Raw genomic sequence first — 18,054 nt, 5'->3', positions numbered from 1 at the left:
GCGGCCCCGGCCAATGGGAGGTGGGCGGCGCGGCCAATACCGCGCGGCAGCGGCCGCCGGGGGCGGGTTTATAAGGGGAGGCGGCGCTGCGGCCGCGCGCCTGCCTTGGCTCGTTCGAGCGCCGCCATCAGCCATGGCGGGTGTGCGTGCGCTGTTCCCGCTGCTCTGCCTGGCCCTGCTGCTGCCCGCCCGCGCCGCCGCCGAGGAAGAGGAGGAGGATGGCGTCCTGGTGCTGCGCGCCAACTCCTTCGAGCAGGCGCTGGCCGAGCACCGATACCTGCTCGTCGAGTTCTGTGAGCGCGGCGGGGCCGGGCCGGGGGGAACGGGCGGGCGGGGGCCGAGGGCGCGGCTGGGAGACGGAGGGGTCGGGCCGGGGAGACGCGCTGAGGGACGGGGTCCCCCGGGCGTGTGTTGGGCTGGGCTGGGGCGCGGGGTCTGCGCGGCCCCGTGGCCCGCCCCATCCCCGGGCTCCATGAGTCCGAGAGGGCCTCGGTCCGCCCGGGAGTGGAGTCGGGGAGGCCCGGCCGGCGCTGACGCCCCATCCCGCAGACGCCCCGTGGTGCGGGCACTGCAAAGCGCTGGCGCCCGAGTATGCGAAGGCGGCGGCGAAGCTGAAGGCCGAGGGCTCGGAAATCCGGCTGGCCAAGGTGGACGCCACGGAGGAGTCGGAGCTGGCGCAGCAGTTCGGCGTACGCGGGTATCCCACCATCAAGTTCTTCAAGAACGGCGACAAAGCCGCGCCCAAGGAGTACACGGGTGAGGAGGGGCAGGACACGGGTGAACTGGGTCTGGATGCGCCGCCAGGGTGCAGAGGGCAGCAACGTGGCGCTGGGTCCCAGCACATGGCCCCGTGCTCGAGCTGTGCTGCTGTGGCTGGACAAGGTCCACTGTAACAGTAACCTGGGAATGGTGCTGGGCTGATGTGGAACAGGCCAACCTTTAGTGTCCTCCCTCTGGTGAGATCCCTAAGGTGAGCTTGAGTGGAGGAAATTGCTTTTGTGTAGGAAAGCAAAGTGGCCTGAGCTTGGTTTGTTGTGTGCCCTGACTTGGCTCAGGTAGTGCAGTGCCCAGAACTGGAAATAGGCCTGGGCCATTGGGTGAGGGTGGCAACACAGGGTGTGAGAGAGCTGCAAGGAAGGCTAAGACAGACTTCAGCTAAGCCAGGCCACACAGTGCTGGGTAACAGAGGGTAACATCCAGAATAAAGATGTTGGAAGGAAAAGGTGATGTAGTAACATAACTAATACTGAGATCTTGGAGAAGTGCTGCATTGCTGATCAAAGTTTAAGGATAGGGGCAGGAGGTGAGACAAGAATGGATTCCTGGGAGCCCCTTGTACCGTGACTTATCAATTAGGGATTAGCTTAATTGCACCATGAGTGAAAGGGAATGAGTTGCGTAAATGTTATCTTGAGTCTTGCTGATCTCTTGACCAGCTGCTGAAAGGTCTCTCTCAAAGCTTGAGGGTTTTGTGGTCTTGAACTTAGTTGGAGGGGAAAGTGACTCCTTTTTATCTCCTGGTGTAGCTGGCAGGGAAGCGGATGACATCATCAGCTGGCTGAGGAAGCGCACGGGCCCAGCTGCTGCCACCCTGACTGATGTGGCTGCTGCGGAGGCACTGGTGGACTCCAGTGAAGTGGTGGTGGTTGGTTTCTTCAAGGTAGTGTTTGTGTTTCCATTGGAGATGCTCTTGTGTGTGTCCAGGGCCTTCCCGGCTTCCTCTGTGCCTTGTGCAATACTTGCTGTCCTGCCTTACTTGATCTTCCAGTTCTTTGGGCTGAGCCCTGGGATGTGAATGCTTCAGGTGATGTGGGCCCTCTGAGACCCTGTTCTTTACTCTCCAGGATTTGACATCAGAGGCAGCAAAGGAGTTCCTGTTGGCAGCAGAAGCTGTGGATGATATTCCTTTTGGGATTTCCTCCAGTGTTGATGTCTTCGGCAAGTACCAGATTAGTAAGGACAGCGTCATCCTCTTCAAGAAGGTACTGGCTGGTACTAGGCCTGAGCATCATGCTGGGGTCTGCTGTCTCTTCCCTTTTCTTTAATTAGTCACATTCCAACAAGGTCAGCCCTGGACAAAACAGCAAAGGCCCCATGCTTCAGTGTAGCTGATCTTGGGCCTCAGAGCCTGGGGAGGAAGAGCAGAGACTATGGCCCCTTTGTGGGGGAGTCTCAGGGAGCCACAGTGTGCAGCTGTGTCAGTCTCCCAGCCCTGTGCTCTTTTCCCAGAGCTGCTGGGCTTTGAGTGCAGGTTGTTCCTTCGCTCACTTCCCTGTTCCTCAACTCTCTGCAGTGCAGCAATAGTCACACAGTCTTGGACAGGCCAAAGAGAACAGTAGATGAGCTCTCTGGTTGTCATGGTGCTATTTGGTTGTGTCTTAGCAGAGTTGCTTTTTGTTGCTCATTGTTGGCCTCTGCTGCTGTCACTCACTGCTGTGTCCAAGAGCTGTTCTGTCTCACTGTTGTGGGTTCTGCAGTGCAGGGATCGCAAAGAAGCTCCTAAGAGGATTTGCAGTTCCAGCTGACTGGACTGGGGCAGTGGATTATGTACAGAGGGATGCTGACTACCTACAGAATCACAAATAAATGTACTGATGGAGGCCTGAAAATCCCTGTCACTGGGATGAATTTTCAGGTTTGAGCAGATAAAGAGATGTTCTTTAGGCTTGGTGGCTCCTCACCCAGAGGTGGTGTGAGGCAGGTCTAAGTGCTTTGGGTTCAGACTTAGTAAACCTGTAATCTCATCAATCATGACTCTGCCCAGCCTAACCTAACACAAGACTTTCTTTTTGTTCACCTGAAATAATTGTTATATTCTCCTATGCCTCTGACACTGTAGTTATTTTCATGGCGATAGAAGCTTGTAGACTTAAATTCTGAGTCAGAGCCCCTCAGGTCAGTGTGGCTGAGGGAATACCTGGCCTAATGAGCTCAAAATGCATTAGCAAAATGGGGATGGGAAGGGAGGAATATTTGTTCTTGTCTCATTTGGTAGCTGTACCCTATTGCATGAATAGCTTTGTCTGCCCCACTGGGTAGTGCTGGGCTGGGCAGAGCTCTGGGCCTGGCAGCCTTTCATGTGTGTTGGGAATGGGAGTGACTGTGATGTGCCAGGTGGTTCCTGCACTGGGCTGGGGCAGGAGTGCTTGGCTCTATGGGAGAAGCAGCCTAGATCTGTCCAGCCATCGGGGCTCCTCCCTGTTCCTGTGCAGTGGCATGGCAGTGCCATGGGAGCTCTTGGATATGTCTACTCTAAACCAAAGAGAAAAGGGCAGGAGAACTTGATGGCCTGTTTTGGCTTTGGGCTTTGGCTCAGCTCTGTACCATTAGTTGGGTCTAAACTGAGAGTGTTTGGCTCATTGTTCTTCTCTTACTCTGTGTGAATTGTCCAGACTCGCACAGCTGTCCTGATGGTGCTGAAGTGCTCTGCAGAGCTTCTCAAAGTGTTTGCAAAGTTATTTTCTGATGCTAAGTGTTTTCCTTGCCTTTTCCATTGAGGCTGGTGTGCCTCTCCTAACAGAAGGTTATCTGAGTCCACTCTCCTCCTTCTGTCAGCACCTCAAGTATGGCCTTGCCAGGGCACTGCTGTGCCCTTTTGCACATCCTCCCTCTAACCTTGATGGGCCATCTGCAGCTGTTCCTGTTACAGGCTGCCAGAGGGTTCTGGGAATCCTGGTCAGGGGTGATACAGGTGATGGCCCTGTAAAACAGGACCTGGCACCTCTGGTGTGATGTGCTGTTGTCTCTTAACAACGGAGACTGGAACGAACCCCCCAGAGCCAAGGAAGTTAGTGCTGCAGGCTTTGCTGTCAGATGTTCCCAGTACTGTCTGGCTGCAGTGTCTGCTCTGACCACTGATTGCTGCAGAGGAGAAGCTGCTGCAAGGCTGGAGACAGCTGCTCAGGGTCCTTCTTGCTGACTTGCATCACAAATGGTTTCACAGTGGTGCAGAGCAAGGCTGAGATTAAACCTGGCTGTTGTTGCTGCTTACCTTCTGCTGGGGGGTGATTTAAAGCTTTGTTTGCTAGGAAGATAGACACCTTGATCCAGATTTTATGTGGGCATGTGGTTACCTTGTTGAGATGGGAGTCTGCTCTGAATGAGTGCAGCTGAGATCTGCTGGGGCAGTGACTGGAGATTTGTGCGGGACACAAGTGTTCTAATGAAGTATGTCTGTTCTTGCAGTTTGATGAAGGCCAAAACAACTTTGAAGGGGATCTCACAAAAGATAATCTGCTGAACTTCATCAAGTCTAATTCATTGCCTCTGGTCATAGAGTTCACTGAGCAGGTGGGTCTTCAGATATCTGACAAGGCCCTTCCCATGGCTGCTGCAAGAATATAGCAAAGGTCTAGTTGTAAGATTCCATAGTCCTCTTTTATTGTGGAGCTGACACTGGGGGTATGGAGGAGTGGGAAGAAATAAAGGAGGTGTGAGCAAGCTCACACCTCAGAGCAGTCCTGCAGTATTGGAGGCTGCTGTGGGCTGGTCAGCATAGCAGAGTTAAAGTGGTCTGGATACTGATTTGCCTCTTTTCCAAAAATAAAGTTTATTTTTTACTCCCCAGACTGCTCCTAAAATATTTGGAGGAGAGATCAAGACTCATATTCTGCTTTTCCTACCAAAAAGTGTGTCTGACTATCAAGGGAAGCTGGACAACTTCAAGAGTGCAGCTGGGAACTTCAAAGGGAAGGTGAGATGGATTTCTTGGATCATGAGCTGAGACCACTTCCTGCAGAGAAGTGTAGCACTGTCTTTATCTGTGGAGCAGCTGTGGAGGAGGACTTTAAGCCAGCTCTCTATTCTGGGACAGGGCAGGAAGAGACCCCAGTTCAGCTACACTTGGTGTGAGTGTGTGGAGTGTCAATAGCCACAAGGTACTCATGTTCACCTCCTACCTTTCACTTTTTTCCTCCCAAGATCCTGTTCATCTTCATAGACAGTGACCACAGTGACAACCAGAGGATTTTGGAGTTCTTTGGCCTAAAGAAGGAAGAGTGCCCAGCTGTACGTTTGATCACCCTGGAGGAAGAAATGACCAAATACAAACCTGAATCTGATGAGCTCACAGCAGACAAGATCAAAGAGTTCTGTAACAAGTTCCTGGCAGGCAAGATCAAGGTATGTGGATAAACAGTACTGGTGGTGAACAAGGTAGCTGAGAGGGAACAGAAATGTTCCCTGTGAGGGGCTGGAGAGCCAGGTGGAGAAGCCCGTCCATCTTCTGCAAGGAACATCCCATGGGCTTTGTGATTAGAAACGAAAGGCAAAGCTGCTGGGACCTGGAGGCTGTAGGAGAGCGAGCCAAGTAAAGGGAGTTGGACATGGCCAAGCAGTTGTACTCCCCCTGTGGGCACTGTGCTGTTTATCCAGTTGCTCTTTCTGCCAGTAGCCTGTGGAAGGTGTGAATTCTGTGGCACAGGGAAAAGGGTTGTCAGCTCCTGTCTGCTGGAGGGGCTGTGTGCGGCTCACCCAGCAGTGTGGGTGCAGCAAAGCCCAGTCCTCTGGGAATGGGGCTGTCAGGAGTGCTGCTTCCTTCCTGCAGAGCTCTGTTGCCATTCTCTCTGCACAACAGTACCTGCTATTCCTGCTGGGTCAGGGTGGGAAGGAGACTCTCTGGGGAAGAAGAGGAAGTGACCAATTCATCTGCTTGCTCACAGCCTGTGACTGAGGCACCAGTGGGGGTGGTTAAACCTGGGTTTTCCAGGATACGTGATTGCATGTTCAGTCCAAGCAGCTATGTAGCAAACAGTATGTCTGAATTTCACTTTTTATTCCAGCCCCACCTAATGAGTCAGGATCTTCCTGAGGACTGGGACAAGCAGCCTGTCAAAGTTCTGGTTGGGAAGAACTTTGAAGAAGTTGCTTTTGATGAGAATAAGAATGTCTTTGTGGAGTTCTGTGAGTATCTTCCTACAGCTGATTCCAAGTAACTAGTATGAAAGGATTGCCAAAGCACTGTGTGACCAGAAGTAGGGGAAAAGCCTTTTGTAGAGTCTGGCCCCCCCCCAAAGGCAGTGCCTTGGTTGCAAAGATGTGTGAGAGCTGTCTGGTTGGGGAGGAGTGGTACCTCGTTAGGTTGTTGGTGCAACTCTCTCTCTGTAATTAACAGATGCCCCATGGTGTGGTCACTGCAAGCAGCTGGCTCCAATCTGGGACAAGCTGGGAGAAACTTACAGGGACCATGAGAACATTGTCATTGCCAAGATGGACTCAACAGCTAATGAAGTGGAGGCAGTGAAAATCCACAGCTTCCCCACACTCAAGTTCTTCCCTGCAGGCTCTGGCAGAAATGTAAGCTGGCAGCCAGGCTCGTGCAGTCACGTAGCCAGGGAGCACGGGAATGCTCAGCTGCTTGCTCGAGTTGTTTTGGACAAGGCCTTTGGGAGGGATCTGCACTCTGTCGGGATGGAACACAACAAGTCTACAGGACACCAAAGACCCTTTGTGGGGTCTGGGCTGCAGGGAAAGAGTTTGGGGGGGAGTGGGAAGTGGGAATGGGGAAAAGAGGGAGCATAGAGGACAGTGTGCTCATCTGCAGGCTATTCTTTCCTCGCAGTGATCTCTGAAGTCTAGTGGCTGAGCTGTTTTCCTTCGTCTCATATGGGTGAAGGTGAATTTTTAAATTCCCTTTTGCTTGGCATGTTCACTGTTGCTCAGAAAGAGAATTCTCCTCTCCAGGGGTGTGGGTCTGTAGTACCCATAACCAGCATCCTTATGTTTTCCCTCTGTAGGTAATTGACTATAATGGGGAGAGGACACTAGAAGGCTTCAAAAAATTCCTGGAGAGTGGAGGTCAGGATGGGGCAGCAGCTGATGACGTGAGTAATGTGGATGGAGTACTTTGGGCCTTTGGGAACAGCGAGCATGGGTCAGAGCTGGTTCTGTGCCTGAATCCTCAGTCCTAAATAAGATCCTGTGTTGTTACATGTCAGGAGAGGATATTGCTGGTGAGCAAAGTGCCCACAGCAGTGTGATCTGTTCAGGTGCAGCCTGGCTGGCAGTGGGCCTGCAGTGGGCTCCTTATCTGGAGAGCACTGTGTGAGTGTGAAGTAGCAGTGCTGTGGTTGTGCACTGCTGGGGCACTCAGGGCTTGTTCCCTAGAGAACTTCCACTCAGCACCTGGAACTGGGCTATGTGATCAATGCCACGTATCTGTGTATCTAGTTGGAAGCTCTCATCTGCTGCGGGTGGTGTGGAGGCTATTACACGTGTACAGGTTACCAGCTTCCAGGGGTTCCTAATCCTTAATGTCCTGAGTCTGAAGCTCTTGACAGCAGTCTCTGGATGTTTTGTTAGCATGGCAGCAGAGAGCAGTGACCAGACAAGGGTGGCTGCTCAGTGCTCGGTTCTGGATCTGCCTCGTGTGCCAGAAACCAGGAGCTGTCTGTAACCTCCACAGGATCTAGAGGACCTGGAGACAGATGAAGAAACGGAACTCGAGGACGGTGATGAGGATGAGCAGAAACTCCAAAAGGATGAATTGTAAAGAGAAGACTGATTACATCATCCAAAAAATCAGACACTAAATTGACTGCTGTAATGCAGCCCCGTGAGTCAGAAACCCATTAAGATTTAAAGCAGAAGGTAAATGACTGGAAATCCAGGGATTGGCTTCTAAAGTAACGCTTTACCCTCACTTGTCTGTACACTTACCTTTTCTTTCTTTTGGCTTTTGAAAAGGGAACTGTCACTAGGGAGCCAGCCCAGCCAGCTGGGCTCTTTTTTTTCTATTGTGATGTACTTTTTCGTACACAGCTTTTGTCTGGAGAATGCTGTTCTTCTGGGCAACAGGAGGTTGTGAGGTGGTACCAGGAGTTCAGTGGCCTGACAATCTGGAGCCTTGCCACTAACATCTTCCAAGACAGCTTTTTCTCGTTCTTTTAGAACTAAAGCCCCTAATTGATTTCTGCACCTGGCAGGGTCCTTAATGGCATCAGCTGTTCTTCCCTGGGGCTGGCCTTCAATATATGTAGGGGCAGAGGGCTGATGGCTTCCTGGGGAAAGGTGTATGTGAAGGTGCTTCTCTTCATGCTAGCCAGATGTTTCCTTTCCCCTCTCCTTCAAGACACTTGGAGATGACTATTCCAAACTCCTGGAGGGGTGGAATACTGTATGCACTGGCTGTGGCAGGCTCTGAGGGTGGAGGTGGCTGCTGGCTCACCAGCTGTGTTGACATCCTTTTGATCAAAGACAAAACTTGCGATCCCTTTCCATGAATTATTTTGAGTGGGTTGACCCAGGAGGTGGGTGGTGGGGGAGGGCCTGATAAACAGATCACACAGGACATTTGCAATTACTCGAGTTTGGGAATGTGACTGAGGGAGTGCCTCACAGGCCTGAGCTGCATCAGGCTGGTTCTTAGCATTCTGCTACAATAACATTGGTACTGAATTTGATGGCCAAATAAAGTTGAGATTTTAATACTATTATGTCTCTTTGTCTTTATCAGAGTGTAGAATATTTGAACCTACCCTGGAAGGGGAGATCAGAGTTGTAGGGTGATTCTCAAGAGGCTCTGCCGCAACAGGGTGTGTATCACTTTCTCCGCATAATTGGTAAAGGAAGAGAACTTCCCAATGCTCGTGTCCTGGGCTTGTGCAGGTGCTTTGTTAGGAGTGAGCGGGCCGTGGTTTGGCTCTGAGAGTGCACAGCCCCTTGGCCAGCTGGCTGGGCTGAGGGGACATTGCTCTGGAGCAGTGAATCAGGACATGCCAGGGCTGCTGTGGCTCTGCTAGTAAGGCTCACATGACCCCATGAGCCACACTGCTATTTCCAAATCTGCTGCTTGCTGCTGAAGGTATTTGGGTTAGAAAATATGCTATAAATGTCACAGGGAGGGCATGGTGAGGCTAGAGGACAACTGGGCGTGCCTCAGCGAGTGGGGTGTGTGCTGGAGCAGTGGCACGGGGGTGTTGGACAACACTTGTCTCTGTCTCCAGCTCCAGCCTTCTTCTGTGGCCCCCTGAGAACAGAACCCCAGCAGAGTCCTGATGTGGTGTCTCCAAGCTTTGGGCACAGCAGCACCAGGGCTGGGGCTGAGCAGGCACCCATTCACCAAGGGATCAGGAAGGGTTGTCCCTGCCAGAACAGCAGCCAGGAGTGTCTGAGACCTTTACTTGCAGTTATGTGGAGGAGGATCTTTGAAGACACCTCCCTCCAGGGCTGTGCCCCCACATGACTGAAGGTGGGCAATGGCCACTGCTGCACCCCAACAAACCCAGCAGTTTGTTGGGGTGCAGCAGTGGCCATTTGGGGTGGGGAAGAAGGGAATTTCACTAGTAAAGTTCCACTGGAAGATGCTGTCTAGAATTTGACTCAAATAGGTCCATTTTGTAAAGCCAGTTGAAGTGTGACCAAGTCTGAGCCCTGCAGTGGTTCTCCTCTGTTCCTGTGCTGAGACCCACTGTGCTCAGCTTAGAGGAGGGGCCTCTCCTAGCCCAAGGCTCCCTGTGGCAGAGCAGGAGTTTAGCAGCCATCTCAGGTACATGCCTAATTGCTGTTCCAAGAAAGCAGGCTGGAAGTGTTCTGTCTCCAGCGCTGAGCTTGGATGCCCAGTGCTGTGTTCAGGCTGATCTAACAAGCAGACACTCAGCCAAGAGATTGATGCATTTGCCAGCAGATAAATAAGTGCAGGAGTTCTAAGGTGTGCGGCTGACTGTGCTGCCAGGATCAGGGCAAGAGTCTGCAGCAGGAGTGGCAGAGTGAAATCCCTGACTCCTAAAGCAGCATATGGATTTTTTCTGGCACACCTGCCTGGATAATCCCTAGCAGCAGACAGAGCACAAAATGCTTATGTATCTGACATGCCCAAACTGATGGGGGAAAAAACCAGTGGTTGCTTAAACCCTTGATGGACCTGAATGATTCCTCTGTGGCAGATGGTTCTCTTTTGGGTCACGACAGTAGAGCTGGAGTGAAGAGTATCGGAGGCAGGAGCTGTCTGGTGGTGGTGCTATTCTGCTGTTCCTCCAAGGTTGCTTGCAGTAGCCTGCCCTCAGCAGCGGCTGCTTCCCTCTCTCAAGGAACAAGGAACACCAGGGACCAGCAGTGCAAGCTTTTGGTTCTGCACCTGTCTTGGGATCACCAGCAGCACCTCTGTCCTCACAAGGGCACAGGGGACATCTGACATGCAGGTTGTGCTTCCATGCTGGGCTGTGTGCTGTCACAGCTGTGCTGGGCTGCACAGCTCCTCCTGCTCCTTTCAAGTTGTCCCCTGAAGCTACAGGAGGGTGACAGCTCTGGATGTGTTTGTGACCACAGCCCTGGCACATCCACACTGCACTAGTCAGCTGGGGACACAAGTGGCCGGTTCCCTGGGTTGCTGATTGTGCCTGTGCCCCTTCCCCCAGAAGGGCTTGATGTTGGGAAGTTGCTTCCAGGCTCCTCTGAGGGGCTATCCATGCAAGAGTAGATTTGACCCCTCGGATGGGCACATCAACAGGTGGGTGGTAAGATGAGACACCAACTTCTGCCCAAAAGTGGGAAGCTCCAGGCCTGGTCAGCTCGATTACGAAGCATCATGGCAAATAGCATGAGCTGCATGTCCCCAAAATAGCCCAGGGGAGTCTTTATAACGTGGTGCTCCTAGAGAGTCATCAGTCCTGGGCCAAAGGCCTGTAGATGAGCTGCAAGTGCCAGGTGCCACCTCCTGCATGTGACTCAGGGAGCGCAGGAGAGCACGGTGGCTACCACTTCCCTGTGGCAAGAGGACACTGACACAGGCGTGGGTGCGGCAGGAGCACAGCAGTGTGGGGGCCAGCACAGATCTGCAGCGAGGAGGGCTCCTGACAGGCAGAAGAGGAGACAGCAGTGCAGTGAGGGGCCGGGCTGAGTGCTGAGCACCCCCCCATGCCGCTGTGCCTGAAGGCTCCTGTGAGCATGAGGGACTATTGCCCCTTGTCGGTGCCCCGGTACGGCCGGTACACCCCGCGTCTGAGGGCCTCACGCACTGTGCACTTCCCCAACGACGTCGTCTTTCAGGACCACATCAAACAGGGGGACCTGGAGCAGGTGGGCAGGTTCATACGAGCCAGGAAGGTGACACTGGACACCATCTACCCTTCTGGTGAGTGCTGCTGGTCAGCAGAGCTGGGGCAGAGCAACGGCACAGCTTGGTGGGGCTGTGAGGGACACTGAAGCAGGGCTGTGGGCCACCTTCAGCAGGGCTGGAGCAAGCCAGGTCCCTCCCTACCAGGAAGCAGTGCCCAGCAGGGCCTGAGAACCCCAGGCCAGGGCCCCATCATCTCCCATCAACAGCATAGCACATGCTGTAGGAAGGGGGAGCTTGGCCACTGGGTCCCTGTAAGGCACAATTGAGCACCTGTAGTGTGGTGGGACCTCAAAGAGCAGCAGCAAGCACAGGCCAGTCTGTGAGCTCTGGACTCCTGCCCTTTCCCCAGATTGGGGGGTCTGCATTTGTTCTGGCTCTGCCTGTTTCTCACAGGCACTGCTCCCTCTTGTATGCCTGACTCCGGGGACTCACGGGGAAAGCTTTGTGTTCTGTTTGCACAGCCTCATCAGCAACTGTTTATGGAATGCCTTGATCACTACAGGCAAATAAAGAGCCTAGATTTGTCCTTTTCTTGTGCTTGGATTCAGCTTCTGCTCTTACATGGCCATGGAGACAGAGGCTCAAATGACCCTGGGCTTCCTTCTGTCCATACTGATTCCTCATTAGTGAGGAGTGTCCAAAACTCAGGCAGAGCAGGATGCCAGAGACTTTTCTCGTGTCTCCATGTGAGTCCTGGTCAGGACTCAGAGCAGCTGCTCTAAGGGGCAGCTCCTCCTCCCTCCCTCTGTCCTGCCTAGCCAGGCCAGTGGGTGCTGCACCATCCCAGACAGGGTATTCATGCTGCAGAAGGGCAACAGGAACCCACAGCAGTTCCTCTGGCTTCCTCAGTCTTCGTTTCTTTCCCCACAGTCCTCTCCCTGAGAAGGAGAGTTCCTGGACCCCTTTCCTGAGCTATGCACAACTTGTGAGTTCAGGATGCAGAGCCCTTCCCCAGCCCAGGGCGCTAACACCTCCTCTCCCTTCAGGCATGGCAGCCCTCCATGAAGCCGTGCTGACGGGAAACCTGGACTGCGTCAAGCTCCTGGTGAAATACGGCGCTGACATCCACCAGAGAGATGAGAACGGGTGGACACCCCTGCACATGGCCTGCAGCGACGGCTATGCTGACATAGCCAGGTAAGGTGTTGTGAGGGCCTGCCAGTGCTGCAAAGCCTGAGGATGGACAGCACAGGGCTAGAGCTGTGGCTCCTTTGGGGCATACCCGGTCCCTGCGCTGCCCCTGTGGCTGTTCGGGCCGTGCCACTCCTGGCGAGGGAGGCGACGGGACCAGGGCTGCCCGGCCTGGCGCCTCAGCTCCGCGTCCTGCAGGTACCTCCTGTCCCTTGGGGCCAGCCTGGAGGCCACCACTGATGATGGGGAGAAACCCTCGGACCTCATCGACCCCGAATACGAGGACCTGGTGCAGCTCTTCGGAGCCACGGCGCTGCGCTGAGGCGGGCATGGCGAGAAGCGGCCCCGAGGGCCTCGGGGCCGGGGCGGCGGGGCTGCGGCCTGCCCGAGGGCCGGGGCTGCGCCCGGGCTGGACCTGGGCGGCGGCCGGGCAGTGGCGCTCGGTACTGCGAATCGGGAACCACTTTGTACTTTTCCAATAAAGCATCTTGGTTACCGCCTCCGCCGGGCATGGGCCGGGGCCGGGCCGGGGCCGGGCCGGGCGGGGCGGGGCGGGGGCGGTGCCGTGCGCGGGGCCTGCGCGGGAGGGGGGTGTGGCCAGCGCCGGAGGGGGCGGGGCTGCGCCTGCGCGCTGCGGCGCTTCCGTCTGGTCCCGCTCGCGCAGGCGGGAGGGCCCAGGTGAGGGGCGCGCGTTGCCCGGCGACGGGCGGGGGGCGCCGCGCGGCCTATCCCGGCCTCGCCTTCCTCCCGCGGCCCCGCCGAGCCCCTTCCGGCCCCGCCGAGCCCCGCCGAGCGCCGCTGCCGCCATGGCCAGGTGAGCCCCGCCCGGCCCCGGGCCCAGCGCGGCCCCGGGCCCGGCTCAGTTCTCTCCCCGCGCTCCGCTTGCAGCTCCCCCGTGTCCCGAGTGGTGTACAACGGAAAGCGCAGCGGCGGCCCGCGCTCCCCCGGTGCCGGCAGCGAGATCTTCACGCCGGCCCACGAGGAGAACGTGCGCTTCATCTACGAGGGTGAGCGGGGCGGTGGCCGCTGGGTGGGGGGCGCGGAAGGCTCGGGGCGGCCGAGGCGAGCGGCCCCTGTCCCTGTCCCTGCAGCCTGGCAGTGCGTGGAGCGCGACCTGCGCAGCCAGATGGGCTCCGAGCGCGGCCTCGTCGAGGAGTACGTGGAGAAGATGCCGAACCCCAGTCTGAAAGGTGCGGGGGACAAGGGCACTGCGCCGGCTGTGCCGGCCCGGGGATTGCGCGCGCCGGGCGGGAGCTGTGCTGCCTCTGCCTTCATAGTCTCTTCTGTCTTCCTTGCAGCGTTTAAACCCGTCGACCTGGGTGATCTGAAGAGAAGGAACACACAGGATGCAAAGAAGTCCTAAAGCGGGTCCTCCCTGTGGGTCAGCTGCTCTCCTGAGGTCCTCAAGCAGATTTAATTTGAGATTTTGTGTTGATTTCCTCCTCTGGTCTGTCCTCCTAAAAGCCTGCGGGAGAGCCAGTCAGCTTTGGGGCTGGCTCTGAAGCTGCCTGAGGTCGAGGATGCTCAGGGGCTCACCGAGACTGCCCAGAGCCTGTTGCAAAGGATTCCAGCCCCCCGCTCATAGCTTTCTATGGCCTCAAACTGTCCTTCCCCACTTCATGCTGAGCAACCCGATCCCCTGTTCCCCTCCTGTTGCTGCTCTCTGTGTTAGGCTGGGCAGGGCCAAGGCAGATGCGCTGTTGCTGTTGGATCGGGCAGCCCTGGATCTCGCTTTCCCCTGTGCACCGAAGCTCCACAGCTGCTAGGGCTGGCCAAGGGCAGGAGGCACAGTCGAGTCTGTTCCTGTGCCTCCAGACACAGGGGCAACCCCTGTCCAGCCCTGCTGTGCACCTGAGGCTGGGATGACCATAGCCAGGCTCCTCCCAGTTCCACTGTGGCCGCAAGTTGCTACCTGGGCTGCTTGCTTCCAGAGCATGTGGGCTCACATCTGAGGCCAGATTTTCTGCCTGCTTAGATCAGGCCTGGTCCCTACAGATGAAGAGAGGTGGAGTGTCAGCACCAGCCCCAGACTCCTGAGAGGTGCTCAGAGTGACCTGGGCCACCTGCGGCCCCCTGGCCTCAGTGCCCCAGCAGCCTCACAGGAGACAGTGGCTGTGGGGGCAGCCGTGGGGCTGCATGGAACAAGGCTCAGGAGCTCCTTGCCCTGACAACACTGCAGTTTTGTACTAACACCATTTTCCAGATACACACCCTTGGAAGAGACCTGGCCCTTCAGCTCACTCTGGGTGGCCATAGGTGGTGGAACTGCGCCAGGGGTGCTTCCTTAAGCCACTCACTCCTGGCCACTGCTTGGATGGTTCCTGTACCTTTGCCTGAGCCAGGGAGAGTGACTGTGTCATCTTCATCCACCTGAGCTGCTGGGCTGCTCCGTGGGAAGGGGTGGCAGCCCCCTGCCCGCCTGTGCTCCGAGCTGGCGGGGATGGGGCTGCCAGGCCTGCCCAGTACCATGGCCGTGGGAAGGCTGCAGGGACTTGGGGCTGCCGGTACCTTTCCTTTGTTGAGTCCTTGAGTTGTACTGTACCCTTTCCTTTCTGTGGTATGTCACTTGAGGAGTGTTGTAAATAAACGCTGGTGTCCTTTTGGGGCTGCCTTGGTGTGGTGCTGCAGCCTGGCCCAGCTCTGGGGCATAGACAAGGGGCAGAGAGCAGGAGCTGTGTTTATTTTTTGCAAAGGGGCCTTGGCCTTGCCCTTGCTGGGGCTGTTGATTTCCCTGTGGGCAGGTGCGGTGTGTCGGCAGTACAGTGCCCTTGGTCTTGGGCAGTGCTCCAGGCAGCCAGCATCCCAGGAATTGTCGCTGCACCTAGGATTTAAATGCTGAGACTATTAATACCCTTGTATCCTCTTCCCTCTCCTGCTTTAATGGCATTTAGGCTATACTTAGCATTGCTAGAATTTCTGCTCGAGTGCGTCTTGACACTTGCCATGACCCTGTTTACCTCCCATCACCAAAACATTCTTGCTGCTTGGCTCTGGTGCAGCAAGATGGGAACTCAGCCGCCTATTGCCTCCCAGGCACCCCAGGCCCCGCATCCCTGCAGCTGCAGGCAGTGGGGCACAGGGAGTGATGGTTGTCACTGTCATGGCTCCTCTCCTTTGATGGGCCCTGTAGTGTGTTCAGGAAGCCTGACAGGCCAGTGGGGCTGCCCTGGCTCGAAGCCCTGAGCATGTTCAGGGCTGTGTCCTTTGTCCAGGCAGGCTTCTGTTCAGCTGCCATGGAGCCCAGCACTGTCTCCCCTGTCTGGGCATCCATCTGGGGCCGTCCCAGGTCTGCAGGACCCCCACATGCCCCCTGGCCACAAGCCCCACCAACCTCTGCCTTGTTTTCCTCTGTACTCAGGCACAGTAAAGCCAGAGGCAAGGCAGCCGCTCAAGCTCTAATGAAATGTACAAAAAACATTCTATAAGCAGGTGATTTTTATAAAGACTGATGCCAAATTGCAGGGCAAGGATGGTGAGGCGGTACAGGGAGGTGATGGGTGTTAGGTTGTGAGAAGTGAGGCCACAGGCCAGAGAAATCAGGCTGTTTACCTATAAAAACCGACCTCATCAGGGTTTATTTCCCTGTGCCTTGGACACAGTGCTCTTCATTAGATTAAAGGGTGGGAGGAGGAGAGGAACGTGTTTGTCATCAAATTAGGTGGTGGGAAGAGGCCTGGCAGCAGGCAGAATCGACTTAGGAGACCAATTTGTGGTGCTCAATTCCCTTGATAAAGTGGGAGCTTTCCTGTAAGGCACTGGCCTAGGGGTGCCCGGCTGTGCTGAGATGGGGGGGACTGCCTGCGGTACCTGGCTGTGTCGGGAAGGCACTGCCCAGGCCACCAGTTTGGGGGTGAGGAACTGTTTCAGCCCCATTCCATGCCTTGGAACAAACTCCACAGCCAGGGACTGGCACCATGGCTGCACAGTCTCTGTAGAGGAGTCTCTTTGCTTAGGGCAGTGAGGTACTGGTATGGGCTGCCTGGACAGGCAGGGGGTGCTTGGGTGTTCCATCCCTGGAAACATCAGCGCCAGGCTGGACGGGGCTCTGAGCAACCTGGTTTGGTACAGGTATCCCTGCTCACTGCGGGGGCTGGGCCAGGGGACCTTTAAAGGTCCCTTCCCACCCAAACCATCCTGTGAGCCTGGCCAGGCTGCTGTCAGCGCCTTCATCCCACTGTATACCAGGAACGAGCAGCTCCCATCGGGCGCCTGCCTGTGTGTGTGCGTGTACACGCGAGTGTGTGTGTGCACATGTGCGCGTGTGTAGTGTACGTGTGTGCACATGTGCGCAGGCTGTGCTGCCTGAGCTGTTCCTCGGGGTGGGGGTGCCCCCGAGTGCTGGCCCGATGGACCCGGGTGACACCGCTGCTGGCAGTGCCGGGCCACGGCAGGTAGGGGTGCTGTTCCAGCAGCTCTGCAGTGATGGGAAGGGATGGCGCCGCAGTCCCGCAAGAGCTGTGTCCTTGGGCTGGGGCCAGCCCCACTTCCAGGGAGATCCCAGGAGAGGTGTTGCCTCCCGACCCAGCCGTCCTGGGGGGGGGGGGGGGGGGGGTCTGTTTTCGTGGTTATCGGGGTGCTGCTGGCCAGAGCATGTGGCTCTGTGGGAGTTGGGGGTGACCAGGGCACAGGGCTGCGGACTCAGCCCTGCAGCACAGGCAGTACCCAGCTCTGGGACACACCTGGCTGGCACAGGTGCTGTGGGACGTGCCCTGGTGCGGGCAGACATCGTGTGCTTGCACGGGGCTCCTGGGCACCGGCAGGCATCGTCCCTCCTTAGGGCTGTTGGGCGACAGGGGTTGTGGGACATGGGGCAGTGCTGGGGGTTGCCCCTCAGCACCAGGGGACACAGGACATTTCCACAGGGACACCCCATGGGCTGGGGCTGGCTTGGGGTCCCTGAAGGGTCCCCATCGTTATGTGGCATGCATAGGGCCACCCTTGCTGGGCAAGGTCTGGGGACCAGCCTGGCCCCAGTGGGGTGTTGGAGGGTCCACAGTAGGGTGTTGCCACAGCAACGTTGGAGCAACAGGTGCAGGGCACGGCCCCATGCCATGACCATATTTACCTTCCCAGAAACTGTTTCGTGCTCCAGCAATTAGCCTCAATTAGGCTCGTTACCATGTCAGGAAGGCCGCAGTGACGGCAGCGGCTGTAGGGCCGGTTGCTCTGCGGGGGCTGCCTGGGCCGCTCTGGCACCGTGGCTGTGAGCAGGGTAATAATCCCTGTCCCTCTCTCCACTCCTGTCCCCATCCCTGCACTTGGGGGCCTGGGCAGACCTCCAACCCTGTGCTTCCCCCCCTCACCCGTTCTGCCACTGTCCCTGTGTCCTGACGGCCCCACGGTGCTGCTGCCACTGCCCTGCAACCCCGAGCCCCGCAGCCCAGACCCTCTGTCCCCTGTCTCTGCTGCTCCCATCCCCGCTGCCAGCACTGCACTGGCTCTTGGGCGCCGGGTCCTGCTCGGCCGGAGCAGACAGCAAGTTGTCGAGTAAACAGAGGAAAACTACTGTGTGCTGGGCTGAGCTCTGCTGCCGGAGCCAAGCTCTGCGTGGCCTGGGCCATGGCTTCCTTCCCCGTGCCACGCCAGCCCTGCTGATGCCTCGCTGTGCTCTAGGACCCCACCGCCCGCAGCAGACAGCGTGGCTCCTGACGGCTGGCGTGGGTGGCAGGGCCGCGGCCATGTGGTGCGGGTGATGCTGCGACAGGGTGGGATTTACCGAGGAGCGGCCGCCTGCGCGGTGCTGCTGTTTACTGTGTGCGGCTGCCGGGGCACAGCTCCAACTCTCACCCCCTGCTCAGCACGTGCCCTGTGCCGGGCTATGCGCGGGGCTTGGACAACCGGGGACCGTCACCCGCTCGGGGCCAGGCGGG

General features: G+C 56.7%; 3 protein-coding genes across 3 annotated transcripts; all 3 read left to right on the top strand.

The window, feature by feature from the left end:
* Positions 1-77: 77 nt before the first annotated feature.
* Positions 78-8,429, top strand: P4HB (prolyl 4-hydroxylase subunit beta). The gene is made up of 11 exons (XM_039562407.1): positions 78-293; positions 550-756; positions 1,527-1,660; positions 1,845-1,982; positions 4,186-4,290; positions 4,568-4,693; positions 4,921-5,121; positions 5,781-5,901; positions 6,113-6,294; positions 6,735-6,821; positions 7,403-8,429. Exons 1-11 carry the CDS (start codon positions 134-136, stop codon positions 7,487-7,489), a joined length of 1,548 nt encoding a protein of 515 aa, XP_039418341.1. The 5' UTR covers positions 78-133; the 3' UTR covers positions 7,490-8,429.
* A 2,332-nt stretch (positions 8,430-10,761) lies between these two features.
* PPP1R27 (protein phosphatase 1 regulatory subunit 27) lies at positions 10,762-12,551 on the top strand. The gene is made up of 3 exons (XM_039562400.1): positions 10,762-11,068; positions 12,040-12,190; positions 12,383-12,551. The coding sequence occupies exons 1-3, from the start codon at positions 10,852-10,854 to the stop codon at positions 12,504-12,506; spliced, it is 492 nt and encodes a 163-aa protein (XP_039418334.1). The 5' UTR covers positions 10,762-10,851; the 3' UTR covers positions 12,507-12,551.
* Positions 12,552-12,865: 314 nt separating this feature from the next.
* Positions 12,866-14,789, top strand: MCRIP1 (MAPK regulated corepressor interacting protein 1). The gene is made up of 4 exons (XM_039562553.1): positions 12,866-12,998; positions 13,073-13,191; positions 13,276-13,374; positions 13,483-14,789. The coding sequence occupies exons 1-4, from the start codon at positions 12,991-12,993 to the stop codon at positions 13,545-13,547; spliced, it is 291 nt and encodes a 96-aa protein (XP_039418487.1). The 5' UTR covers positions 12,866-12,990; the 3' UTR covers positions 13,548-14,789.
* Positions 14,790-18,054: the final 3,265 nt, after the last annotated feature.

Source organism: Corvus cornix, chromosome 18 (assembly GCF_000738735.6).
Source record: "Corvus cornix cornix isolate S_Up_H32 chromosome 18, ASM73873v5, whole genome shotgun sequence".
Lineage (NCBI taxonomy): Eukaryota > Metazoa > Chordata > Aves > Passeriformes > Corvidae > Corvus > Corvus cornix.
The sequence above is the reverse complement of the archived record's forward strand: the minus strand, read 5'-3'. Positions and strand labels throughout refer to the sequence as shown.

Coding starts and splice junctions, on each gene's coding strand:
- P4HB (XM_039562407.1), top strand. CDS start 134: ATGGCGGGTGTGCGTGCGCTGTTCCCGCTGCTCTGCCTGGCCCTGCTG. Junction 757..1,526: donor CGCGCCCAAGGAGTACACGG/GTGAGGAGGGGC, acceptor CTCCTGGTGTAG/CTGGCAGGGAAGCGGATGAC. Junction 5,122..5,780: donor TCCTGGCAGGCAAGATCAAG/GTATGTGGATAA, acceptor TTTTTATTCCAG/CCCCACCTAATGAGTCAGGA.
- PPP1R27 (XM_039562400.1), top strand. CDS start 10,852: ATGCCGCTGTGCCTGAAGGCTCCTGTGAGCATGAGGGACTATTGCCCC. Junction 11,069..12,039: donor GGACACCATCTACCCTTCTG/GTGAGTGCTGCT, acceptor CTCTCCCTTCAG/GCATGGCAGCCCTCCATGAA. Junction 12,191..12,382: donor GGCTATGCTGACATAGCCAG/GTAAGGTGTTGT, acceptor CGCGTCCTGCAG/GTACCTCCTGTCCCTTGGGG.
- MCRIP1 (XM_039562553.1), top strand. Junction 13,192..13,275: donor CGTGCGCTTCATCTACGAGG/GTGAGCGGGGCG, acceptor CTGTCCCTGCAG/CCTGGCAGTGCGTGGAGCGC. Junction 13,375..13,482: donor GCCGAACCCCAGTCTGAAAG/GTGCGGGGGACA, acceptor TCTTCCTTGCAG/CGTTTAAACCCGTCGACCTG.